Source organism: Mauremys reevesii, linkage group 1, assembly GCF_016161935.1.
Source record: "Mauremys reevesii isolate NIE-2019 linkage group 1, ASM1616193v1, whole genome shotgun sequence".
Classification (NCBI taxonomy): domain Eukaryota; kingdom Metazoa; phylum Chordata; order Testudines; family Geoemydidae; genus Mauremys; species Mauremys reevesii.
In genome coordinates this window covers 267,001,300-267,028,784 of record NC_052623.1, presented here as the reverse complement: position 1 = coordinate 267,028,784, position 27,485 = coordinate 267,001,300, and the positions used below count along the sequence as shown (strand labels likewise).

The window sequence follows — 27,485 nt, the reverse complement described above, 5'->3', positions numbered from 1 at the left end:
TTGGGTGACTTGCATAAATAGTTTTGGATTTGACCCCTATACCTAAAAAGGGATGCAAAAACATATACACCAATCTTATTTTATTTCATTATTGATTTATTTTACACTGATCATCTGTTCCTTGAATGGCTTTTGAAGGGAGTGTAGTGTAATGAGTAGACATACGTTATTGTAGGTAGGAAAATGAATAAGCATGTGTTTCTAAGCATAAAGAGAACTGTAATTGCCAACAGGGGGTATGAATCACTGGTTAGGAAAACACTATTATTGGATAAGTAAACAAGACTGTATGGAGCAGTGATAATCAGACCTCAGTGGTTCAAGAGCCAAATTAGTGATCAACATTACCCAGAAGAGTCATGGTAGTGTGAAGTCATTGTTTCACTTGCTGTATATATTATTCTCACACCAAAATGACTGACCAAGTATTCCACAATTGGTTAATAACATTTTAAAAGCATCCTGATTGGTTAATAACTTAGATTGGTGAATAATTAAATCACACAGTGTTTTGATATCATGTGCTGCAAGGAGCTGCATGAGACATGTTCAAAAGCCACTTGCAGCTCCCAAGCCTCAGTCTGAGTATCACTGGCACAGAGCATTGAACAAGGGGATATTACTTAAGAAGAGAAAGATTAATAAATAAAGGGAATATTTGGATAAGTAACTGAATAAATGAGATGTTCAGTAAATGGAGTGAACATTCCTGGGGCTGAAGAGAAATAGGGAATGAAGGAAAAGGGTCTTTACTCAAATGAGAGGAAGACTATAGAGTGAAGAGGAGGAGCATTATTGCAGAATTAGCATAAATGACTGAGATAGTGTATTGAATTACTCTGATTTTCCTAGAGTAATGGTGCAAATGTGAGAGTTGTTATTCAATTGAGTATGGGTGGAATGAATGGTGGCTGTACTGATTAGGGGTGGAGTGAAGGAGTAACTTGAACTCTACTGAATAGGGGTGAAATAGAGTAGATGAATGAGTTGGGGGTATATTAGAATCATAGAATCTCAGGGTTGGAAGGGACCTCAAGAGGTCATCTAGTCTACCCCCCTGCTCAAGGCAGGACTACTCCCCATGCCCCAGTTCCCTAAATAGCTCTCTCAAGGATTGAACTCACAACCCTGGGTTTAGCAGGCTAATGCTGAAACCACTGAGCTATCCCTCCCCCCTTGAGTAGGTATAGGGAGTAAAGGATGAGTGAGTTGGGTTCTGTTGAGTAGGGTTAGAGAAGACTGAATGAATGGATTCTGGCTATACTGAGCAGGAGTAAGAAGGACTGGAAGAAGGGCTGTATTGAATAGAGGTAGGGAGAAGTATGACTGTATTGGGGCTGTATTGAGTAGTGATGGGGTGGAGTGAACGAGTGAGTTGGGGTGTATTGAGTAGACGTAGGGAAGAGTGGATGAGTAAGTTGGGATGTGCTCTGTAGGTGTAGGAATGCGTGAGTTGGGGCTGTACTGAGTTCAGATGGAGGGAGGGAGGGAGTTTGGGCTGTATGGAGCAGCGGTTATATGAGTGAGTGCCTTGGGGCTGTACTGAACAAGGCAGGGAAGTATAACCCCGTGCAGTAGCTCATTTTTGAAGAGGAAAGAGCCGTTGTTCTGTTCAGTGATAAGTGTTGAGTCAGTCCTGCATGTGGTTTTAGTGAATGGTGTAGCTAGGTGGAGGATTGTGAATGGGTTCAAGGCAATTATAGAGTGAGTTGATGTAGTTCATAGAGAAACAGCTGTAGGTGGATAATGGTTGAAGCAGGTATTAAGTGGGAGAGCCATTCGCTTGGTGAGAGGAGCCCTAGGATTTTTTGGTGGAAGTACCCACTCTGAGAGGGATAGGGTGACTCAGTGCAACTGCTGATTCAGTGGGTGGGTGGCACAGCTGAGGTGGGGTAGATACAGACTGATCAGTGAAGCAGTGTGATGTACCTAGGGGACAGTAGAACTGAGTTGCCAAAGCTATCCTGTCTGTATATATGGTGCAAATACAATTCCATTGGCTTCCTTTCCTGGGCTTTCCTATGTGCTGATCACCCTAGTAGATGAGTGGGCTCCCCAGGCTTTCTTATGTGCCCGTCATCCTAGTATCTGGCTGCCACTTATGCTTCTGTTTCTGCCATGTTTACATTCCTGTTTGCAACCCCAGTCTCCTCTGGAAGGGTGATAGTAGAAGAAAAAAAAAGACTGAAAGAAGCTGACAGAGGGCGAGAGTACCCAGAAAGCTCACTTAAGCCCAAAGAAATAACTCCGATGAGCAGGCAGAGTGAGAGGGAAGGAAAAACTGATGAGAGAGGGAAAGAGAGAGAGAAATAGAAATATTCTGGAGACTAAAAGAAATTACCATACGCCGGGATCCTGTTATTCAACCTAATTTTCAAAGGACTGCAGCTGTCGCGCTGAGATAATCTGTTAATTATAACAGTCATTGTGTTTTGGCAATGGAAGAAAAAACCCAGGCTCTAAAGCAAGTGGAGGTGGGGAGGGAGAGAGGCAAGGCTGTGTCAAAATGCATGTCAGGTGTTAGCTCTCTGGTGGGTGGGGGAGAGTCCTCCCAAGCAGTGCCTAGCTGCTGCTGCTGCCCAGGTGTTGAGGATGCAGAGAGGAGGGCTGCATCCCTTTGCTTGGAAGAGGGTGAGTTCAAAGCAAAGGTGCAGCCATAAGTGTAACCCACTGGCCAAGTGACCACATGACCCCTTCTGTGGCAGAGCCACTGAGCGTAGGTGCTTGGCACTGCTCCTGACGAATCAGAGGTCTGTGCTTTGGAGCCAGAGATCATAGATTCACTCTGATTTTGGGGGCAGAGCAAAATATATGTATCTAGCAGCCATGATGAGCAGGACATGTGCAGAGTTGTACCAAGTTTGGAAGCAATGCCTCTCTACATGGGGGGCTGTGCCTGAGTTCAAGATGGATGGGCTATGCAGTTTGCATGCTGGTCTAGAAGGGAGTAGGTCTCCTGGAGGTTGGCCTCTCACAGGGAACAGCAAAGAAGGAACATGAGAGAGGAGTGGGAGTATCTAGGTCAGGGATTTGCTAGACCTCAGAGCATGAAGTGGGGTATTGAGGAGGAAACAGTGGAGGACCCTGGGCAAGAGTCACATATTTGTATCCCACAGACAAGAGCTGTGCTGCAGAAGGAATTGTTTTCAGGGGATGCCGGATTGCAGATAGGCCTTCTCCAGCATGGAGCCACCCTACCACAGCCAGGGCTCCCTGGTCATTCCCTGCTGCAACTCCCCCTCCCCACACCTGCAGCCAGCGCTCCTGATCCATTCCCTAAAGCAGCCCCCCCATCTCAGCCAGCTCTCCTGCCCTGTTCCACCCACAGCCAGCGCTCCCACCCTGTCCCCCACAGTGACTCTCCCCACAGCCAGCGCTCCCACCCTGTCCCCCACAGTGACTCTCCCCACAGCCAGCGCTCCCACCCTGTCCCCCACAGTGACTCTCCCCACAGCCAGCGCTCCTGCCCCGTTCCCTCCAGTGACCCCACGTTCCCGCCCCGTTCCCTCCAGCGAATTCTGCACATCCAGCACTCCCACCCTGTCCCCCACAGTGACTCCCCCACAGCCAGCGCTCCTGCCCCGTTCCCTCCAGTGACTCCCCCACAGCCAGCGCTCCTGCCCCGTTCCCTCCAGTGACTCCCCCCACAGCCAGCGCTCCTGCCCCGTTCCCTCCAGTGACCCCCCCCCACAGCCAGCACTCCTATCCCGTTACACACAGCAACCCCACGTTCCCGCCCCATTCCCTCCAGCAAATTCCGCACATCCAGCACTCCCGCCTTGTTCCCTCCAGCAACTCCCCACACCGTCAGCACTCCCACTCCATCACCTACAGCGATCCGCCCACAGCCAGCGCTCCCACCCCATTTCCTCCAGTGACCCTCCCCACAGCCCGTGCTCCCGTCCCGTTCCTCACAGCAACCCCCCCCGACAATCAGCGCTCCCACCCCGTTCCCTCCAGCAATCCCCCACAGCGCTCTCATCTCATTCCTCACAGCAACCCCCACAGCCAGTGCCCCCGCCCCGTTCCCTGCAGCGACTCTCCCCACACCCAGCGCTCCTGCCTCCTTCCACTCCCCCCTCACAGCCAGTGCTCCCGTCCTGTTCCCTCCAGCCACTCCCCCCTCACAGCCAGCGCTCCCGCCCTGTTCCCTCCAGTGACTCCACCTCACAGCCAGCGCTCCTGACCCGTTCCCTACAGTGACCGCCCCCCAGAGCCAGTGCTCCCGCCTTGTTCCCTCCAGCAACTCCCCCGCAACCAGCGCTCCTGCTCTGTTCCTTCCAGTGACTCCATCCCACAGCCAGTCCTCCCGCCCTGTTCCTCGCAGCGACTCCCCCACAGCCAGCGCTCCTGCACCGTTCACTACAGTGACTCCTTTTGAAGCCAGCGCTCTCTGCTTTCTTTTCCACATTTCCTCCTCCTGTGCAGTCCAGGGGAATCAGTGGAGGCGAGACATTGAAGCCCTCCCTCCCCTTGTCAGGCAGAGCGATGCAGAGAGCTCTATCGCTAATAACTGTTTACAGAACCTGTGATCTCTTGTTGCCCTGTCCCTCGCCTTCTTTTGCTCACCTTCCCCCTCCCTGCTGGAAGCTGCTGCGGGTTCTCCAGGTGGACTCGAGTTGATGCAAATTCCCCATAACCTTTAATAGTGCTATGAATATAAAAAGTGACTGGGTCACTTGGGAAAACGAAGGGTGCTCTCTCTGTCCTGCCGGGGAAGTGGCTTCTGCATGGAAGACAATTTCTCCAGCACTCAGGACTCCTAAATGAGATTTCCTCATTGAAAGCTCCCTCATCTGTGTGGTGCTTTTGCCCTGAGCTGCTCGAACTGTCTCTCCAGAGCTTTCCCTTTCCTTCTGTCCTACAGATGAGGGATGTAATCGCTGCAAAGGGCTTATTTACATCATTGCTTTCCTTGCTGTGTGGTTTTACCTTTTCCTTGAAGATGTTAGGCTCAGCACAGATTTTCCTGTGCTCCTCACCACAGTGGATATGTGTTCTTTTGCCTCAGGCTAGGTGTGTGGAGAAGAGGGTGGCTCTGGGTTGTCAGCTAAGCTCAGCCCCTTCCATATTAGCACTGGGGAGGACTTGTGCTGAAAGCTTCCTTGGAGCAGTGCCAAGCTCTGCCCTTCAGCCATGCCAACTCCCTCACAGAAGTGCCCCGTCAGTGCCAGCCAGGGTGCAGGCACCGTGAGCTTCCTTACAGCGGTGCCCTGTCAGTGCCAGCTAGTGTACAGGCACTGTGAGCTTCCTTACAGCGGTGCCCTGTCAGTGCCAGCCAGGGTACAGGCACTGTGAGCTTCCTTACAGCGGTGCCCTGTCAGTGCCAGCCAGAGTGCAGGCTCCGTGAGCTTCCTTACAGCGGTGCCCTGTCAGTGCCAGCCGGGGTGCAGGCTCCGTGAGCTTCCTTACAGCGGTGCCCCGTCAGTGCCAGCCAGAGTGCAGGCTCTGTGAGCTTCCTCACAGCGGTGCCCCATCAGTGCCAGCCAGAGTGCAGGCTCCGTGAGCTTCCTTACAGCGGTGCCCTGTCAGTGCCAGCCAGAGTGCAGGCTCCGTGAGCTTCCTTACAGCGGTGCCCTGTCAGTGCCAGCCAGAGTGCAGGCTCCGTGAGCTTCCCTTCAGCGGTGCCCCGTCAGTGCCAGCCAGAGTGCAGGCTCCGTGAGCTTCCTTACAGCAGTGCCCCGTCAGTGCCAGCCGGGGTGCAGGCTCTGTGAGCTTCCTTACAGCAGTGCCCCGTCAGTGCCAGCCGGGGTGCAGGCTCTGTGAGCTTCCTTACAGCAGTGCCCTGTCAGTGCCAGCCAGGGCGCAGGCTCCGTGAGCTTCCTTACAGCGGTGCCCTGTCAGTGCCAGCCAGAGTGCAGGCTCCGTGAGCTTCCTTACAGCGGTGCCCCATCAGTGCCAGCCAGAGTGCAGGCTCCGTGAGCTTCCCTTCAGCGGTGCCCTGTCAGTGCCAGCCAGAGTGCAGGCTCCGTGAGCTTCCTTACAGCAGTGCCCTGTCAGTGCCAGCCAGGGCGCAGGCTCCGTGAGCTTCCTTACAGCGGTGCCCTGTCAGTGCCAGCCAGAGTGCAGGCTCTGTGAGCTTCCTTACAGCGGTGCCCCGTCAGTGCCAGCCAGAGTGCGGCTCCGTGAGCTTCCTCACAGCGGTGCCCTGTCAGTGCCAGCCAGAGTGCAGGCTCCGTGAGCTTCCTTACAGCAGTGCCCTGTCAGTGCCAGCCAGAGTGCAGGCTCCGTGAGCTTCCTTACAGCAGTGTTCCTTTCAGTATCAACCAGAGCTTCAGAGGAGTTAGTTTTCCCACAGTGGTGCCATGCAGGACTCCCATAGTGTGAACTTCCTCACAGCAGTGCCTGCTGGGATTCAGGTGGTGAGATTTTCTTTGTCACAGTGCCCTGCCAATACCAGCTAGGAGTCCAACACCATGAGGCTGCCTCTCAGCTGTACCCTGTTAGAACCAGCCCACACTCCTGCACTGCGAGATTCCTGACCCAGTGTGTCCTTCCAGGACCAGTGACGGGAGCGTCTATGCAGCAGTAGCCTAGCTTTGTGCTCCCAGACCTTTGCAATGGAAGCTTCTGCATAGCAGTGCCCTGTTGGCTGGGATACAGGTAGTGGGAACTTCCCCATTCAGTTCTAGCAGGGGCTCTGGCACTGTGAGCTGCCTTCTGCCCAGCAGTGCACAGCCAATATTCCAGCTTCCATGCAGCTGGGCCCGGTCGGTGCCAGCTGGGCCCTCTGCAACGTGTGCCTCCTTGGGGAAGCCCTGCATCACTGAGTGCTGGCACTCAGACAATGGGAGCTTCCTCAGCTTAGCGCCCAGCCAGTACCAGTGGGGACTCTAGCACTGTGAGCTTCCTCATAGCAGTGCCCTGTCAGTGCCAGCCAGGACTAGAGCCATGTGAGCTGCGGCTACGACAGTGGGAGCTTTCCTGCAGCCCCAGTGCCCCTGGGGAGGGAGAGAACCAGCCGTCTATGGAACCAGCTGTATCTGTGCCAGCACAGAAGGGCAGGGAGTGGTCTGAAGCCACCCAGAAAGCAGAGCCCTGGTGGGGGTTAGGCGGCACATGTCATTGAGTCAGGGTGGTTGGAACTCAAATAACAAGCCATGGGGCAAAAGCTGAACAAATCTTTGTGGGGCAGAGCAATATTGTGGGGCATAAGTGCCAGGTTCATACAGGGGAGAGTCCGCACAGGGATTAGGGGAGAGCAAAAGAGAGGGGAGGGAAACAAGTGTGGGAGTTGAAAGCAGAGCAGGACCCATGCGCAGGGGAGATAGGCAGGCAGGTATGTGGAGGTGAGCAACCATCTGGACAGGGTGAGGAGAGGCAGGGAGGGAGGCGGCTCGGCCTGTCTCTGGATTTCCAGTCCCGCAGGGAGCAAGGAGTGTTCGGTGGGTTTTTAAAGCATAAATTTCTAATGTGGAGGCTCTTAGCGCCGTTTATGTGACGGTAGAATAAGCGCCGGCTTCCTAATGCGCTGGGCCCCGCGGGGAGGGGATGCGAACGGCATGTTAGCAACACAGGCCCCAACTCCCAGGATTTCCCTTAGTGACTCGTGCTTTCACTGACACGCGGAGCCCGCGCTTTGGCCCCCTGAATCTTCCGGGCACACTGAACCCACCCCATTCCCTGGTTCCTCCTGATACCACCTTGACTGGCAGCTCAATCCCCCAGCACCGCCCCATCTCACTGCCCCGATCCCCCCAACTCACTGACCTCTAAACCCCCCAATACTGCTGTCTCCCTGACCCCCCCAATCCCTCAGCACCACCCTGACTCACAGCCCCCCGATCCCCCCATCTCAGTGACCTCTAAAACCCGATATTCCTGACTCACTGACCCCCCAATCCCTTGGCACTGCCCTGACTCACTGCCTCTGATGCCCCCAATTCACTGACCTCTAAAAACCCCAATACCCCTGAGACACTGACTCTCCCCCCTCCCCCCAGGGTCCCCTCGTATTGCCCTGGCTCACTGAGCCACACCCACACCTCTGATCCCCTCAGACTCACTGACCCCTCCAATCCCCCAAGGCTCACTGACACCCCCCCCCAATTCCTCCATACCACCCTGGCTCTCTAACCCCCCAGTCCTCTGATCCCCTTTCACGGATCCACGGGATCAGTGCTACGCCCCCAGCTTTTGAACAGTCTGGTAGAGGAACCCCTTAGATGTGCCAGACCCCCCCAAGGGTCTCACTCTTCCTTCAGGGCAGCCCACGCAGTGTCAGAGCCTCCTGAGACTGACCCTCTGGGTCTTCAGCACCCCTGCTTCACCCTGTGAGCTCTGCTCAGTGAGTCTGACTGACAGACTCCTGGTGGAGACTTGTGCAGTTGTCAGGGACTCATGCACCTCAGCCAGCATTTGCAGTGACGCTCACACAGCGTTGTCAAAACAGTGGGGTTTATTAGTCAGCTAGAACACAGCATAGGAAGTGCTTAGGTTAGCACAGTGCACTGAAGGTTAAAACAAAGTCCTCTCTGGTCAGCCCCGAGCAATTCACCAGCCAGGCTGTAGTGAGCTCCGTTTTCAGGCTCTGGGTCTCTCTCTGACTTCCTTAGTCAGTTCCCAGGTGAGAGAGCCCCCAGCTTCCTCCAGAACTTACATCTCCCGCCTTTCCAGCCTTTGTTCTCAAGCTGCTCAGCTTCCCTGCTGAGAGGCGGGGAAATCTTCCTCTGGGTGGTTGGTTGCTAGGTGTCAGCAACCCGGTGTTTGGGCTTTCCAGTGTCTTCTCGGGTTTTCCAGTGGTATGGGTCAGCCTAGGCCAGTCCTTTTTCAGAATTATTCAGTCTGCTCAGCCAGCTCGGCAACACATACACACCCATGTCTGTTAGCTGCCCTGAGAGCAAACTTAATCCTTTCCCTCCACTCCCCACGGGGTAGCAATGCAAAGTATAGGGGAAACTGAGGCACACACACAGGCTTCATAAAAATATTACCAAAAATTCCCACTTTGTCACAAAGGAAATTATCTGGGGGCCGCAACCCCCTGCTCTGGGAGGTGTCATCTTTTCCTGAGGTTCCCTCCACACCGGCCCCATGGGCCTGCCCTTCTTACCTGCATTTCCCTAGCACACCCCTTCCCGCCACCCTAATCTGCAGCTGCTTCCTCCACCCCCCCACACCCTCACCCACCCACCATGCATATCAATTTCTCCCTTGCTGGGGCTTTGGAGAAACAAGAGGGAGGATCGTGGCCAAGTGTGGTGTCAGCACCTTCCTGGCCAAGACTGAGGACACTGCTGTTTCCTGGGATTGTTGGACTCATCTGCTGGCTGATTTATAGCAGGGCTTGGCTGCAGGACAGCATGGTCCGCCTCCCCTCCCCTGAGTGGTGGATGCCTTGGCTGTGATGACAGAGGCAGGAACGGGCTGAGGAAGGAGAGGCATCGTGGGGTGCTCACCTGGAGGACACTCCAGGGGGAGAGAGGGGGCTGGTGAAACTTGCTGCAAGAATGTGAGGACCGGCCAGTTTATTGGCTAGGATCTCTGCGTACGGGTGAGCCAGGAGCCAAGGCACAGAGATAGGAGAGCTGGGGTTGGGGAAACCTGTCCCACCCTGTGCCCTTTACCCTTGGAAGTGCGAAGCTGCTGTCCCTTTGCATGGGAGGGGGACTGCATATGGATCCAGCATGCGTATAGGCCAAGCATAGGGGGAGCAACAGCTACAGCCATAGGGGACTAGTGTGCCGTGGTGCCCACCAGCCCTTACAGGCAAACTCCTCCTCATCCCCCCTCCCCTGCACCAGCCACCAGCCAGATCTGACTTGCATGGGAAGGGGCTCCTCTGCACAACTCACGTTGGCGAGCCAGGCCTGCCTCTGCGAGAGAGGAACCTTGGGCCTGTCCTGAGTGCTGCCTCCCCTTCAGCGGTGAAGGTGCCACCCTGCACCAGCGCTCGGGTGGCTCCGCACCCCAGAGCTGGCCCGGTGACTCGAGCCTGGGAGCTTGCGGCAGTTCCTGCTTTGCCGGCGGTTCCAGCCAACATAATGCAATGGGCCGAAGGCAGTAGCAGCACGCCGGGGCTAAACAGAGTCTGGGCACTGCGTCCATGGCGAAGAGGGGTTGGCATTGAGGGACAACTAGCTGAGAGGAGGTTGCCAAGTCAAACAGTAGCAAAGGTGAAATAACTTGTGTGTGTGAGGTTCTTCCCCTCCCCGCAAGGGGCTGCTCCCACAATCCACTTGAGGGTGTGTTGGGAGTATTGCTCTCAGGGCTCTCTCTGGAAACAATACGTTTGTCTATCTGCTTATCCTGTTCCCTTGTGTTTGTGGAGCTGGCTGGCTGGCGAAAGGGCACCTGCGAGCAGGGAACCCAGAGGGAGAGGGAGGGCCAAAGAGAACAGCGTAGGGGTGCGGGCCAGCAAAAACCACTCAGCCCGACCTAGGTAGGGAGATACCCTAGAAAAGGGCAAGAGAAAGAGAGCTCCAATGGGAGCGGAGGAAGTGCACTAGGAAGCGACAGGAGCAAATCAACAGTGACCTGGCTGGGGCCAGCTGAGCCTCCTTCCCTCAACCCACCAGGGGATGCTGAGTCAGGGTATTATTTTTTGTTACATTAAGACTTGAAGATAGGAGGAGCCAGACCTTGGAAACCAGCACCACCTGCTACAGCACAGTCCCTGGCCAAAGCAAAAGTCCTGTCACCACCCTACAAGGAGAGCTCCCACCACCCCCTGTGCTTCAGCTGGGGGCTGTTGCGTGATGGTCACAGGTGGTACAAGTGTGGAGGCCTCAGCCAGTCAGCGGTGGGGAAGGGGTCTTTTCCTCCGTCTTGTTGGTTGGATCTCACTCGTCCTTTGCCCTTCCCCCACTCCTTCCTCCCCCGCCCTCCCCTTTGGTTCTTGGCTTTCCTTTCTGGGTTATTGAATATGCAAGTGTCTCTCTCTCTGACACCATCTCTGATCCCTTAATCCAGCTGCCCTGGTAATTCTGCAGCCCCAGATCAGCTCAGATCTCTCCACAGACGTAAGCCTCCTTCTTTAAGGGTTTGCTTTTCTTCCCTGCTCACCCCCACCCCACCCCACCCGGCTGCTTCTTCATTCTATTTATGCCCTTCGGATCTCTGCATTGGAAATTGGTTGGGGTTTAGCAGCAAAGGGTTTAGCAATATCTTTAGTGACTGTCTCTGGAAAAAAAAGAAGAATGAAGAGAGAATCCTTAATCTTAAATAACTAAGATGCATTTTTTTCTCTTATTTCTTACAGCTCCCCCAACCTGTGCCCCAGTTGGAGAATGGGAATGTCTCCTTAGCCCTCAGTAGAGGGCACTCAGCTAAGGCTGGGGATGCACTGACAGCATAGTGGGAGAGGGGGTCAGTGTGAGAATGGGGATGTGTCAGCAGGGGGTGCTCCTGCATGGAACGGAGAAGTGTAGATCTGGCCAGAGAAGGGAGACAGCAGATGGCTCCTTGGCACCAGCAGGGGATCTCTCACACAAGTGGGGTGTGTTGGCAGCCCCTGGGAAGAGGGGACTCCAGGATGGAGCAGAGAGGATGTTGGCTTGGTGTCAGTAGGGGGTGCTATTCTCCAGGTCAGGATGAGTCTCCGAGCCTGAGGAGGGGGCGATGACAAGATAGCAATGTTTCCATGCTACCAGCAGGGGGTGCTGTCCCATGCTGGGGTAAAGCAGCTAATAATTCTTTCCCCTCATCCTAGTGAAGCTGGTTGGATTCTTTAACCAGCCTGGGCAGGAAATAGTTTGGTCTCCCTTCCTGGCAGTAGGCACCACGAGAGCACAAATAGATAAAATTAATAATACAGCACGTGCTGCCCACGTCACATGGATGCAGCTCTGTATACCTGTCCCATGTCAAGTACTGGAGCCAACCGTTGCTGGAGGGCTCTGCCTGACAGCCCCCATCCGCCCTGTGCCAACACACCCCTCTGCTCTGGCGTGGGTCTCCGGCGCTCACAATCCCCTCTCCCCCGGTTACAGACATCCCTCTCTGAGCCCTGCTCGCGAAGGCCGTGTTGTCCCCAACCCTCGCCTGCACTGAGACGAGGGAATTATTTTTGGAACGAGAGCAGTTATACAAACAATGAATTATTTATCATTTTTCATCAAGGAAAAAAAACCCCATTTAGTTGGGATTCTTATTTATTTATCGTCGGCGTGCGCACATTTGTGTACGGTGCGATTTCTGTTCTCTACGCCCGCAGCTGAAACTCCTTGGGGCTGGGTTGGCTTGGGTTGTGTTTTCTTTATGCTCTGGAGTTTTAAGCGGATCATAACACAGCCGTGTCCCTCCCTCTGTTCCATCCCACCTTCTCCCCCCACCCCCCGCCCCGCAACCAGGCTGTGATTCCATTACGTAACGAAACCCAAGTACCCTTCTGGCTATCACTGATACAAGATTATGTTGCAAGGGATCCTTTTGCCAAGGCTTATCAGCGTAGCAGGCAATACCGCCTCCCCCCACCCACAACGCTCTCTTTCTGCTCCTCCCCATCCCCAAGAAACTAACAACCCTAGCTGTCTATTTCCGTATTTCAAAGCCCCCCTGATTGATGCCTCCTCTTGTCTCTCGTGTGTTTCCTTTCCAGATTCCGGTGACAGATGGATCTCTCGCTCGCTCGCTCGCTCTCTAGCTCTCTATATTTTTGTTTTCAAGATGTTTGAACTGAAGTTCTGAAGCATCTTGGAGGGGACCCAGGAGAGGGGGAGGAGGAGCACCCTCCGGAGCCCAGCGACAGAAGAGGCAGCTCCTCCGAGTCACCTCGTGGTCGTGGGGGAAGGCGGGGAGGGTGTGTGTGGGGGGGTGTCGTTCCTGAGCCTCCAAGAAGATCAGTTGTTTAATTTTTGTTTTGTTTTAAAGAGAAGCACAGATTTCCACTCCCCCCCCCTTTTCCCGGATCGGGAGCGGCAGGAAGGAATGGATTTTGCCCCCTGCTGTTCTACACCCCGGGGTTGGCGCGGAGGGAAAGAAAAATGTTGGTGACGGCACCGGATAGAACTGAGGTGACTGTGCCCTCCTGCCGCTAACCAGCAAGGGAGCGTCGCCTCTCGTCCCCTCCCTTTGCTCTTCAGAGGCTTGTTTTCTTTTTTGCCTGCGGGGGGTGGGGGGGGCGCCACATCCGAACATGCTGCGCCTGGGCTTGTGGGCGGCCGCCCTGCTCTGTGTGTTGTCCCCCGGCACGGTGCGTGGCGACTGCTGGCTGATCGAGGGGGACAAGGGTTACGTGTGGCTGGCCATCTGCAGCCAGAACCAGCCTCCCTACGAGACCATCCCCCAGCACATCAACAGCACAGTGCACGACCTGCGCCTGAATGAGAACAAGCTCAAGGTGGTGCTGTACTCCTCCCTCAACCGCTTCAGCAACCTCACCGACCTGAACCTGACCAAGAATGAGATCTCCTACATTGAGGACGGGGCCTTCATGGGCCAGGCCAACTTGCAGGTCCTGCAGCTGGGCTACAACAAGCTCACCAACCTGACAGAGGGCATGCTGCGCGGCATGGCCAGGCTGCAGTTCCTCTTCGTGCAGCACAACCTGATTGAGGTGGTCACACCCACCGCCTTCTCCGAGTGCCCCAGCCTGATCAGCATCGACCTGTCCTCCAACCGGCTCAGCAGGCTGGAGGGGAACACCTTCACCAGCCTGAGCAACCTGATGGTGTGCGAGCTAGCTGGCAACCCCTTCAACTGTGACTGCAGCCTCTACAGCTTCCTTACCTGGCTGGTGGTCTTCAACAATGTCACCAAGAACTACGACCGGCTGCAGTGTGAGACCCCTCGGGAGTTCGCCGGCTACCCTCTCCTGATGCCTCGACCCCACCACAACCGCAACGCCATCACCATCTTCCAGTCCATGTGCCGGGGAGGCACCATCCCATCCCTCTCAAGGATCAACCCCACCCCCTACACGCCTGACTCCCAGAGAGACCTGGATGAGAACTCGGGGTTCAACCCCGGGGACTTCCTCTCCGTCGAGCCCCCGGCCTCCTCCACCACCGACTCCTCATTCAACCCCAGCATCAAGCTGCACCATGTGACCATCACCTCAGCCACCTTGGTGGTGACGATCCCCTCACCCTTCAGCAAGATGTACGTGCTGGTCCAGTACAACAACAGCTACGTCTCTGATGTCACGACCCTGAAGAACAAGAAGGAGTATGTCACCCTTAGCAAGCTGAAGGCTCACACGGACTACACCTTCTGTGTGGCCTCCATCCGCAACTCCAAGCGCTACAACCACACCTGCCTGTCCTTTGCCACCAGGAGCAAGGGGAGGGAGGACCCAGTGCCCAATACCTCCACCACCACTCACTACATTATGACCATCCTGGGCTGCCTCTTTGGGATGGTCATCGTCCTCGGGGTGGTGTACTACTGTCTGAGGAAGCGAAGAATGCAGGAAGAGAAGCAGAAGTCCCTCAATGTTAAGAAGACCATCCTGGAGATGCGCTACGGCTCCGATATAGACACCAGCTCCATTGTCCATTCTTCGCAGAAGCTGGGCGAGCCGCCCGTCATCCCTGTCTCGCGGATGTCCTCCATCCCTTCCATGATCGGGGAGAAGCTGCCCCCGTCCAAGTCAATGGAGGCTGGGATGGAGACCCCCAAAGTTACTACCAAGGGCAACTACATTGAGGTGCGGACGGGTGGCGGGGATGCCCTGGAGAGAGCCCAGCGGGACGACGATCTGCGTGAGCTTGACAATGGCCAAGGCTCAGCAGCTGAGATCTCCACCATTGCCAAGGAGGTAGACAAGGTCAACCAGATCATCAACAACTGCATTGATGCCCTCAAGTTGGATACAGCCTCCTTCCTGGGAGGAGGGAGCGGCGTCGACTCGGACATGGCATTTGAGTGCCAGTCCATCCCCGCTGGCTCCTCGGGTGGTCTGGAGCGGCCTGGCTTCCTGTCACCACCCTACAAGGAGAGCTCCCACCACCCCCTACAGCGCCAGCTGAGCGCGGATGCGGCTGTGGCCAGGAAGACCTGCAGCGTCTCATCCAGCGGCTCCATCAAAAGTGCCAAGGTCTTCAGCCTTGACGTGCCAGACCACCCGCCAATGAGCAAGTCGGATTCCAAGTACATCGAGAAAGGCAGCCCACTCAACAGCCCCCTGGATCGTCTTCCCCTGGTGTCCCCGGGCGCCATCCACCACCTGGAGGTCAAACCTTCCTACCATTGCAGCGAGCACCGACATTCCTTCCCGGCCCTGTATTACGAGGAGAGCGCCGACACCCTGAGCCAGCGGGTGTCATTCCTTAAGCCGCTCTCCCGCTCCAAGCGGGACTCCACATACTCCCAGCTCTCCCCCAGACACTACTTCTCGGGCTACTCCTCCAGCCCCGAGTACTCATCTGAGAGCACTCACAAGATCTGGGAGCGCTTCCGGCCTTACAAGAAGCACCACCGGGAGGAGGTTTACATGGCGGCTGGCCACGCCCTGCGGAAGAAAGTCCAGTTTGCCAAGGACGAGGATCTGCACGACATCCTGGATTACTGGAAAGGCGTCTCCGCTCAGCAGAAGTTGTGACTCTCTCTTTAAAAGGAAAGAAAAAAACCCAACAACCACCAACAAAAGAACCACTTGACTGTGAACAAAAACCGAATAGGCCCCTCCCCCATGACAAAAACGAACCAAGAACCATTTCTTACAAAGTTTACAAAAAAAAAAAAAGAAAGAAAGAAAGCAAACAAAAAACAAACTCCCGCAATGAATTGTCTCTCCTGCGTTATGGGGACCACTGTTCCTCCTGCAGCTGGTTGGGAGGAGCCGCTTGCTTGGACACTGTGGTAATGACGCTGATGGGCTAACAGGAGGGAAGGACGAAGAGAGGGTTAGGCATGGGCGGGGGGCAGAGAAGGATGCTAACCAGGCCTAGACTAAACCACTAACCATCGCTTTTATGTTCCTGTTGTTGTTTTGTTCCAGATTGTGGGGGGTTTTAAGAATGGGGGTGGGGCTTCTGCTTACTCCCTTGGGAGGCGGCCCCCACCAAAAGAAAATGGGGGATGTCACCAAACAATGAGCCCCTCCCTGACATTTAAAGGGTTTTGGGTCTTCAAGGCTTCCTCCCACCTCCCCAAGACTTGTGGGGTTTGTACAGACTCTAGCATGTAACTGGAGGCTCTCCCTCCTTTTCCTCCACCTCGGACTCCATTAGGGTTCCCTGAGCTTGGGGGGTTGGGTCCCCTGGCTCATGGCCACATCAGCTTCCCTCGTTCACTGAGGAAGGGCACAAAGCACAGGGTTCTCCCCGCTTCCAGTGCATTTCAGAAGAAAGGTTACTGGCTTTCTAAGGCCCTGAGGAGCCCTCACCCCCAGCCCCAGCCGAACAGTCCAGTTGTCTTCCAGGAAATGCTGGGGAGCATGTTCTCTGGCATGGCAAAGTGGGGTTTGCTAATGGCAGGGTGATGGGGGAGCGGGGAAGAAGACGGGACTTCCCAACTGCGCTGAGATCTGAAGGGTTCCTCCTCTCACCCCACCCCTGCCCCGCCCCGCCCCAGAGCTGGGGAGGGGCACGCATCTCCCACCTCCTTCATTTGTGCTGCAGGTTCTGCACCCCACCTTGTGCTTTGGAGGTGGGGGATCAGACCCTTGAGGAGGGCCTAGGGCAGTGGTCTCCAAACTTTTTTGATCGCGCACCCCTGTCAGTAAAAATATTTTGAGCATGCACCCCCTGCTGCACCACAGGGCTGGCTCTACTATTTTTGCCACCTCGACCAAAAAAACCCAAAAAACCGCTCGGCCTCTCACCCAAACTGCTGAAGCAGAAAAAAAAAAGGTGCTCAGACTCCCGCCAAAACTGCCGAAGCGGCGCTCTCCAGCGGCACTCCTCCTGCCGCGCATCCCGAAGGATCCTCTTGCGCACCCCACTTTGGAGACCACTGGCCTAGGGGAGCAATAACAATCACAAGATGCTCCTATGCCTCCTCCCACCCATCTAGACCAGAGCAGGGCCCCCTCTCCCTGGGGGCTGGGGGGTAGAATGAGTGTATGTGACCAGGGGCAGCTCTCTATTGCCCACTACACTGGATGTGTAAAAAGGCTGGATCTAGAGAGGACAGTGTGTGGGACCTGGATTTGACACAAATGGGGCACATGTGCCTCCTACGGATAGGCGAGAGCTTGGAGAAGAGGGGTAAAATATGGGAGGGAGGGAGAGAGAGTGGGGAATGGCCAGGGGAAAGGGGGTACAGCCCAGGAGATTGGTTCCAGGGCAAGGGAGGAGGGTGCAGCCTTGGGGGATGATTTCCTGGGCCCTCCCTTTGTGGGCTCTGCATGGAGGTGGTATTGGGATGGGAGAGTTATCAGCTCCTGGGCTGAGCAGTCTCACTGCCCTCTGCAAAACTCCAACAGGCCTCCTCCTCCTCTGTATTGGGCTGGTCCTCTGTGCCACTCGCCAGGGTGCCCGCCCATCAGAGGGAATCCTCAGTGTGCCTGCAAACCCCACATGCCCAGCCCGCTCCAATCCCAGCAATGCTCCCTGGCGTTTGGGCCCTAGCTCCCTGCCAACTGGGGAGAGGCAGGGGTGGGTGGGGCTACAGCCCACTGCCCTCCCTTCCCCCTCTGAACAAACCAACAAAGCACAATCTTTGGCAACCACCAAATGCCCGGCTGTGTCCTTTGTAGGGGAGCCTGCTTGCGGGGAGGGGGTTGTTTCAAGTGCAACTGGCTGCCCCCTCCCCAACCTTTGACAATCTTTCCCCTTTTTCAGATGGGAGCAAGGCAGAGGCCAAGGTCTCCCCTTCCTCCCGTCCAACACTGTCTGAGCTTGTCTCTCCAGGGAGAGGCTGCATTGTGACTGGCTCCAGCCTCTGTCCCCAGGCCATGCACAGAGCCTGGGAAGGGGGTGTTCCCTCTGAGGAGCTGCTCAGAGCCCAGGGGATGGTCAGAGGCGCTGGCTGGGGCGTAGCCAGGTGGAGAGAACAGGGGGAGCGGAAAAAAAAAGGTGCCACCTGCCACGGCGCTTTTATTGATGGGGTGGCGCTCCGGGTCTTCGGCGGTACTTCGGCGGCGGGACCTTCACTTGCTCCGCAGGTCTTCGGCGGCATTTTGGCGATGAAGCTTCAGTGCTGCCGAAGACACCCGGAGCGAGTGAAGGTCCCACCACTGAAGTACTGCCGAAGACCCAGAGTGCCGCCCCATCAGTAAAAGCGCCGCAGTGGGTGGCGCCTTTTTTTTTTCTCCCGCTCCCGGGTGAGTAAAATTAAAAAGGCGCCACTTGTGCTCAGTGGGGGAGCGGCCGCTGCCCTGCTCCCCCCCTAGCTACGCTACTGGCTGTGTTGCAGGGTGAGGGCCAGGGGAGACAAGAGTACAGGGCACGGGTATCTCTCCACAGCAGCCACTGGGCACAGGTACCAGTATCTGTCAGACAGCTTGGATCCTATTAATAGGAGCTAGTTAGTATAAACAGATTCTCATATGCGGTGGTGGTGTAGCCCTGTCGGTCCCGGGATAGGAGAAAGACAAGGTGGGTGAGGTAATAGCTTTAATTGGACCAACTTCTGTTGGTGAGAGAGACCAGCTCTCCAGCCATCGACCTCACCCACCTAGTCTGTCAAACAGATTCTCGGCATTAATGGGCAATAGCACCATCCAGTGGCTGGTGTGGTAAGTCCCAGGGGATTATTTCATGTGGCGATTGCAAAGTGTATTCCCTATGGAGCTCCTAGGGAAGGGATCCTAGGGGTATAAACCCAATGAAGGTCCTAGGGAAGGGATCTTGGGGCATAGTCCTTATGACAATTCCAATGTTAAATACCCTAATGTAACCCCAGACCCCTCTGCTTGTCAGCGTGCATCATGGGCTATTTTGCCAAGCGTTGACCCCGGTCGTAACTCAGCCCCTCTGCCCCCCCGAGCTTGAGTAGTGAGGGGAAGGGTGCATGGGGATCGGGGGTTCAGAACAACTCCAGGGGGCTCATGAAACAAGGGAGCCTGCAGATGAAGGGAAGGGGTTAGATGATGCTGACTCCCATCATTTCAGGAAAGGGTGAGAACCTGCTGGGGGGTTGGCGGGGGACCAAGTCCTGTGAATTCCCTGTCCTGTTATCTTTCTCTCCCCTCTGCTTTCTCTCAACGGTACTGCCGGTGCCTGGGAAGTCCCATAAGCTATTCCACGTGGCCACATGGTGTGGGGTGAGCTGGGGGGCTATACTTTGCCAGGATCTCAGCTCCCATTCCATCCCCAAGGGGAAGAAAGGAGATGGAGAATAAGGGGGGTGGTTGAAGGGGTGGGGGGCTGCTGCTGGTCTCCTGGAAGGAGAAACTCCTCCTGTTGCCTGGAGTGGGGTTGGGGTGGGTTCGAAGGGGTGTGCAACCCAAGCTCCTTCTGTCCCACAGTGACCCCCAGCCTTGGGGTGGGGGAGGGAAGGTTTGCACAAGAGGACTGTTCTGAGGGGATGGGAGGAGGAACAGCCCACCCCTCCTCCCCGCCGCTGGCTGGCGAATGGGAAGGACAGCCAGCGAAGTACACACACACTATGGCTGAAATGAGCAGATCTAACCTTATCTTTGCATGATGATTTGACTGTATTTTTCTGAGCAAACACCTGTTGTGTATGTGCCAGTTCGTTGAGATTTAACCTCTTCCCTCTCCCTGGTCCCTCCCCTCCCCACCCTCACCCCATTGTGATTGGATGAGAGAATTAAGATCTTTGGAGGGAGCGGATGCGAAAGAAAACCCAAGCCGGGTGCCCCGCTGAACGATGCCCCAGCCCTTCACTCTGCTCCTATCCAGACCCCTCACCCCATCCCCTGCAAGTTTCCTAGCTCCTGGTTAGGGCAGTGGCTACATCACGGTCAGGTGTGATAGGCCTGGCCCTGCAGCCCTTGCTCACTCTTGTGGTCGTTAGCCCCTCCTCCTCCGGCCCCCACTGTTGTCAATAGAGCCACTTGCATGAGCAAAGCCCCCCGCAGCTGCTCCAGCCTGAACCCATGAGTGAGGCCTGTCAGGGGAGAGACAGAGCCTTGGTTTGGGGTGGCAGGGAGTGCCCCAGCTTTGAGGACCCCTCTGATGTCTTCAGGCCTGATCTCTGAAGTCCATGGAAAGACTCCTGCTAACTTGAGTGGGCTTTGGAGACGACTCTTTCCATCCCCCACCCCCACCCCGAAAGCTGGCAGGGTGGAGCTTGGCCGGGGTGCACTGTGTGGTGGAACTGCTAATGCCTTTGGGATGGAGGGATGTGTTAAGGGGGCTGCCCTGAGTCTCCTGCCCTGTCTGCAGTTCCTGCGCCTCCCACTGTCAAGCTGTGAAACCACTCAGAGGAAAGGGTTTCCTTGGGGCAGACTCAGAGCCTGAGGCTTATGGCTAGTTTCTTGCTTTGTTTCTGTGCTGGTGGAGAGAACCCAGGATTCATTCCAGGGAGGACAGGAATCTCTGCTCAATTGGAAGGAGCAGAACTGGATTCCTGTGCCCCTGCAATGGACTCTGAACCCTAAGTGGATTGCTGTTCCCCTTGCAAGAGATGTTAAGTTCAGCCCCCGCTTGTGCTGTAGTGCTCACTCCTTGCTGCCCTGCGTCCTATGTCATACAATTCCTCCCGAGGCAGGTGTGAAATATTCATGAACAACAAATGAAAATTAATGTCAAGAAATGCTGGCTGAGGCAGTGTCCATGTGTTTGCAATGCTAATCAGCGCCCCTGCCCGCCAGAGTCTCTCTGAGGCAGCTCGCAAGGAGAAGGGGCACAGGGAAGTGGGGGTGGGCAGCAAAAAGCAAGAGGAGGGATGGATGGAAGGGGTCAGATGGATGGGAGGGGTCAGGGGAGGGAGGGATGGGACAAGACAGGAGGGAAAGAGATGAGAGGGGAAGGTGGGAGGTGGGGGAGTTGGAGCAATGGAGGGGAGGTGGAAGAGGGAGAGGGGACAATGGAAAGGAGAGAAAAGGGTGGGGATGCTGGAGAGGAGGAAGTGGGTGGGGGCAGGGAAGAAGGGTGAGGTTGACAGAGAGGAGGAGAGTTGGGATGGTGGAGGGGGAGGGGTGTCAGGTGAGGAGAGGAAGTGACAGGGCTGGGATGGACTGGTGGAGGAGAGAACAAAGAGGGAAGAGAGGATGGAGGAGACCGAAGTGATTGAATGGAGGAGCAGATAGGATATCTGAGAGGCAGTAGTGGAGGATCGGATGACAAGAGTAGTATCTAGGAGGCTGGTTGATGGGGTGGCTCTGGTCCCTCTCTGTGGGTACCATGCCACTTCCTAGTAGGGCTGGACACAGGCAGCAGCGTGGCAGGGAGCTGGCACTTAGAGCAATGGGCCAAGTGGGGACATTCACAGCACCACACTGGAAGACTAGCCCAATCGAACTGTGACTAGAAGCATATCTTGGAACACTCCCCCTCCATGGATGCCTCCGTTGGTGAAGATCCTCCCAGATCCTCCCATCTGGAACCTGCGCACTGCAACTCCCACTGCCTCAGCCTGGGATGTAGGGAGTTCCCCTGCATAGCTCAGCATGGGGAATGCATAGCAAGTTCTGCTACCCAACGGGAGGCACCTTGGGGTGGCCAACCAGTGCCTGGCACACATCAAGCTGCCCAGATTTGTAGGGCATCCCTTCCTGGCCAATGGCATCCCAAGGAACATGGGAACACGCATTTGATAACAGGATCCTCACTCTAGCACAGGAAAGTGTAACACGAGCCAATGGCTGGAAGTGGAAGCTCAAATTCAGGCTGGAAATAAGGCGGACATTTTTGACAACGAGGGTATTTGACCATTAGGACAACTTACCGAGGGTTGTGGTGGAGTCTCCATCACTGGCAATTTTTCAATTAGGATTGGCTTTTTTTCTAAAAAATCTGTTCTAGGAATTAGTTTGGTGAAGTTCTCTAGTCAATGTTATAAGGAGGGCAGGCTAGATGATCACCATGGTCACTTCTGGCCTTGGGATCTGTGTCTCTCTGAACAAGGCAAGCTATTGGTGGTGGTGGTTGGGTTGTTCTTAACTCATCTCCCCGTGGGGATCTGCTGTGTTGGAGAATCCTGTCCCTTCCCTTCCCTCCCCTGGAGGTTTCTGGCGTTTTACCCCAGGAGGGAAGAGTAGAGGCTGTGACACATTGAAATCTCTTGTGGCACTGGCCTGTCTCTGTACCTCACCCCAACCAGACCACCTGCCCCCACACTGCCAGGGGCTGTCTCTGTGCTGCTCCTCCCAACCCTCTCTGGGTGGGATGCCTCCATCTCCTCTCCTTTCCCTGGAAGGGATGGATTTCCCCTTGTCCTCTGCTCCCTCCTTCCTCCCATCAGGCCACACCATCATAGGGACACTTGGCCTTTGCCTCCACTTCCCCACCCCACATGAGGCCTTGCTCTTAGGTGACCCCTGCTCTAGAAATCTCATTTCCTCTGTCCCTTGGTACACTGGGGAGAAGGCTGGTTGTGAGGGGTGGGGTCAGCCCAGCTCTCCCACCCACATGGCTTCATCACAAGAACAACACCAGAGGGCCAGAGAAGGGCAGAGATCCAGCGGTTCCCTCTCCAGTGCCCACCCCATGCACCCCTTGAATGTAATTCAGATCCGGAGGCAGCTGCCCGGATTGGTTCCTCGCCAGCCGCTCCTGTCCCTCCTCCTGTAACAACCCTGTGACCCTTGGTTGTGTACGAACACATTTTATTTTTATCTTATTTTATTTGTATCCCCTCCCCCCCTTGTTTTAAACTGAATGGCACGAAATCGTTTTTCCTCAACTTGGAGATTCCTGTATGGAGAAAATCAATTTCTATATTTGCAATAAATTTCTTATTAAAAAAAAAAGGAAACAAAAAAACAAACAAAACAAAATGAGCAAGTCTGTGTGTGAGTCTGCTTGTCTCTTGCAGCCCGGGGTGGGATGGAGGGGCACTTCCTGGTATGGGGGAGTGACCATAGGATGCACTGCTGAGAAAGTCAGGGTACGGGTGGGGAGTGACGGAAATGAGCTTGGGGAGGGAAAGAACAAGATGAATAGCTGCATTTGCAATGGTGCTTAGCACCCAGCAGATTCCACTGAGAACAAAGGCATGCCTATGTTATAATAATGATTGGAGATATACCTATCTCCTAGAACTGGAAGGGACCTTGAAAGGTCATTGAGTCCAGCCCCTTGCCTTCAGTAGCAGGACCAAGTACTGATTTTGTCCCAGATCCCCAAGTGGCCCCCCCCAAAGGATTGAACTCACAACCCTAGGTTTAGCAGGCCAATGCTCAAACCACTGAGCTATGCATCTCTGCTCTTGCCCTGCATCTGCTCCATTTATCCACTGCCTCTCTCCAAGTCTACCCCATTTCCCTCCTACGTCCCAGCTCCTCCCATGTCTTGTTGGCACCATCCTTCAACCTGCATCCTGGTCCTTTCTGTTCCCTCCATCCCACACCCAGTTCACTCCCCACTTTGTTGCCCTGCCCCCTGTCTGTAACTTTGCACCCCTGGGTTCCAGGTCCCCTCCTGCTGTTTCCATGTCCAATTTCTCCAAGGTCTGTGTGTTCTCCAGGGCTTCTCATACTATTTTTGTGCGTGTAGATTCGATTGCACACATCTAATGGCAGCTTTTGAGCAGCCTCTACTTCCTATCTGTATCAGCAAAAGCAAATGAGCCAGCCCTCAGATGTACAGATTTTACAATCTGGGCTGGGGAGGGAAGGTGGCCTGAACACACTTTCTGCTCCACCCTGAGCTCAGGATTGCTGGGGACTGACACTGCTCCAGCCTAATGCAGAGCAGCCTTGGAGATGCTCTTAAGTTATGCCTTCTTCAGCCAACCACTACACTGACAGTGTTATGTGCGGTTCTCCACCCTCTTCCTCTCCAGATATGTTCCTTTCCTGTCCTGACATCACTTTCCAGAGAGTGGGGTACTATGGCTGCAGCAGCTGTGCCTCACCCAGGGATTCCTCTGTGTTAGGAGGAGTCCCTTGGTGCCCTTCTAGGGTACCTGGCTGGCTGTTGTTCTGAGAATTCAACTCACTATATCTAGAGTACATGTAGAGACACAAAGGACAGGCCTGGGGAGACCGGCTGAGCATGGGAAGGACTAGGAGGACTTGAGGAGGTGAGCATGATCTTGTAAGAAAGAGGAGTAGGCCTGGATGTAATCAAGACCCTGTGTACACCACGGAAAGGTGTTACACGCTCCCTGGATTCTGCATCACAAGGGAGCCTGAGGCTGTTAAATACACATCTGGGAGGGTTTAATGAATTAACAATTCAGTCAGGACAGTAGCCCCTGGCATTTATTTTGAGATTAGATTTTGTTCATGTTGGCCCCACGTTCTCTGTGTCTGATACAGCAGAGATTTGGGTCAGCATGTCACAGGGTGACTGGCCCTTAGTTTAAGGTGAGATGGGTCTGAGCCGGCCTGTGTTGCCAACCATTCTCCTCCCCAGGTGGGGAAAATGAAGGTGGTCAGGTGACTCAGTCAGGCCTCTGGGGTGGATAAAGAAGACACCTGGAGAGAGCACTGGCTGAAGCTGAGGGCTATGGTAGTGGTGATGCAAAGAGCAAGAAGGCTCCTTCAGAAGACCTTGAGCTAGCAGGGGAAGGCTGTTTTGCCTGTTGCCCTGCCCTGCGATCTGGCCTCCAAGCCATGGCAGCAGGTAGGCAGAATGCAGTGCATTGCAGTGTTGCTATTTCTCTTGGTTTTTTTTCTTCTTTTTCTCCTTCCCACCAGTGACAGGATCTGGGCAGGGACTGACCAGTCTGGGATGGTATGAGAAGCTCCAGCCCCCTAGGGAATTTGAGCCCTTTGATTAGCTGCTGGCTGCCTGGGCAATGGATCAGAACTGCTACAGGCAGAGCTCTCTGTCTCTCCCCATCCCCTCAGCACCCCAGTGCTCTCCTGGCAGGAGGGGAGGCAAAGCAGAAAGAGTAAGAGTTCTGCAGCACAGGGGGGGCTTGGTTCCTACCCCTCCCCTCCTGTGACCAATGGGGACAGGACAGTGTCCCCCTTTTCCTCTCTCTCCCTGCACAGCCCCCAGCCTAGGAAGGGGTGGAGGAATGAACAGCCCCTGCATCTTCCCCCTTGCTTGGTAGGGGGAGAGGGAACCCTGCAGCAGCCCCCTCAGGCCTGGGAAAGGAGTGTGAAGAATCCCAGGAGGAGCAGAGGTGAGGTGGGGGGCTGAACTGGAGGAGGCAGGAGCTGATGGCACAATTGGGGATGGAGGAGACTGACGGAGGTGCTGAAACTAGGTGGATGGGGGCAGAATTAATTGCTGGGCAGATATGGGGCGAGAGCTCCTGCAGCAGGGGCTGAAATCCTGTTACCTGGTAACACTGGGAGTGAGCAGTGCTGTCACACACACGATGGGCAAGGGGAGTTCAGGAATCAGAGATGGCCCAGAAACAAACCCCACAATTTAATCTTTAAAAAAAAAAAAACAACTTGTGATTTTTTGGGGGGCTCCAACTCCTGACTTTGGCTCTCTTGAGCCTGGTGTTACCGCTGCACCCCAGCACATGCTGCAGAGGAGGGGCTGTTGGCTTTGAGTTCCGTTTGTTTTGACAGACTCTGTTGCCAGTCCAGATGGAGCTAGAGGAGAGTAAGTGGAGGGCAACTGGAAACTGTGCAAGGGCTTAATAAACTGGACCCCAGAAGAGGAGTCTTGTTTTTGAATGCCTTGGACTGTGGTGGTTTTAAGGAGCCCTGAAGAGAGGAAATTCAGGCAGAGGTGCTGCAGGGCCACCCCAGGCCATTAGGGTGTGCGCTGGAGGCAGTGACGCTTACAAGGGAGACTGTATAAACTGCATGGTAAAAAGCTATCAGGTGGTTTTGGTAACTGAGTAAGGGGCAGTCGTGGCTTGTGGTACCCAGGAAGGCACTGGATTCACTTTGGGATTGTGGGGTGAGCACATTACCCAAGTGCTTCTGTTAAATGTTCGGCAGTGAAACAGTTACTGGTGCTAAATTGCCATTGTTCGGTTTCAGGGTGGATGTAGGATCCGGTTGACTTGGGTTGTCTCAGCTATTGTTTCAGGCTGTCCTGCAGACTCAGGAAGTCAGTGTTGCATTGGGCTGAACTTAACTCCTGTTTTCAAGGTTTATTTTCACAGCCATGAGGGCTAGAAACTTACTGTACACCAGAATTTCTCTCCCTTTTTTTGGTAAGGGGTGGAATCAATAGCAAGTTGCATGGCTGCAGATTGCACATTACATTACAGCAAGGGCCTGGGCAATGTGGTGGTATGTGGGCAGGGTTGCCCTCTGCTGGAGGGCATGTGTCAGGCCTGGCAGTGTGCCCATTTCTGTCTAGTATCTAAAGCCCCAGGAGATAGGTCGTACTCATTGTAAGGCTGCAGAATCTGCGGTGTGAGTGGTTCAGTTGAACGGCAATAAGACATGGGGTCAGTTATCCGTTCCACCTCCATGGTAGGACAGCTGCAGCGACCAGGGCCAGCCCTGTATATTGGCCAGGCTGGAAAATGTTTTTGGCACCCTCCCAAATGGCTGAGTAAAAACTAAAACACCACCACCACCACCACACATACGATTTGGTGCCCCTGGAAGTTGGGCCCTGCTGTGATTACATGACCCTGAGGCTGGACCTGCCAGGTACCCTCAGCTGGTTGTATTAGAGGCCTACAGGAAATGAGTGGGTGTTTCAGCTCCTTGGGAACTCGCAGCCACCGCACCAACAGCACTAACTGAGACCCCGGCCAGCAGGTATGGAAGCCAAAGATTAAACTGCTCAAGGAGACTGAACTGCCCCCTGAAGGGGTTGAGACACCTCGATGGAGCAGAGGGACGCTTGCCATGTTGTGTTAGTTCTGGGGATAGATTGAGGGCTGCCGGGCAGCCTATGTAAAATATAAGGGACTGGAGGGGGAGGGGATATTTCTGGTCCGGGGCTCTGGTGTGGGAAGAGGTCTTGGTATAGCCTTGGTTCCCTGCCCCCTAGAGGGGATTGGAGGTGTACACGAAAAACAAATGCACACAATAGCCATTTTCAGCAGAGGTCTGAGGGGTGATCCTGCCAAATAACCACCTGTATTCATGTAACTTCTGTCCCCATGCAGCAAATATTGCCAGGGGGGAGAGAAATCCCTAAATATCTAAAGGGAATGGGGACTGGCTGCTGAGAGGAAGGATGATCTGGTGGTTAGAGGCCAAACTTGAGCTGGGGTAAATCTGGGTTCAATTCCCTGCTCTGCAGTAAACCTCCTGTATGATCCTGGGCAAGTCACTTAGGCCCATGACTTCGAAGGTATCATGCCTTAGTTCCCTACCTGCCCAACAGGGAAGTGCTATTATTCCCCATCTCCCAGGGAGCTGTGAAGAGAAATACTCTGACTGGGAGATGCTTAGATACTCCAGTGATGAGGTGCCTAGAAGAGGCATCCAGGTGCCACGGATGGATGGCCTGGTTTTGTGGTCGAAGTACTGGCCTGGGATGCAGGAGATCTGTGCTCAGTGCCTGGCTCTGCGACAGATCACCTTTTCTAACTCTGGCCAAGTCACATGACCTCTCTGTGCCTTAGTTCCTTATGTGTAAAACAGAGATACTGACACTGCTGTTGCCCTGCCCTTTGTCATATCCTCTCTCACTGTGTGTTTGTACAGC

At 54.7% G+C, this 27,485-nt stretch overlaps 1 protein-coding gene across 1 annotated transcript; it reads left to right on the top strand.

The window, feature by feature from the left end:
- Positions 1-12,717: 12,717 nt before the first annotated feature.
- Positions 12,718-17,096, top strand: ELFN2 (extracellular leucine rich repeat and fibronectin type III domain containing 2). Its single transcript, XM_039522549.1, has one exon. The coding sequence runs from the start codon at positions 13,076-13,078 to the stop codon at positions 15,479-15,481; it is 2,406 nt and encodes an 801-aa protein (XP_039378483.1). The 5' UTR covers positions 12,718-13,075; the 3' UTR covers positions 15,482-17,096.
- The last annotated feature ends 10,389 nt before the right edge of the window (positions 17,097-27,485 follow it).

Bases quoted from the DNA above. Each gene is read 5' to 3' on its own strand.
- ELFN2 (XM_039522549.1), top strand. From the start codon at position 13,076: ATGCTGCGCCTGGGCTTGTGGGCGGCCGCCCTGCTCTGTGTGTTGTCC.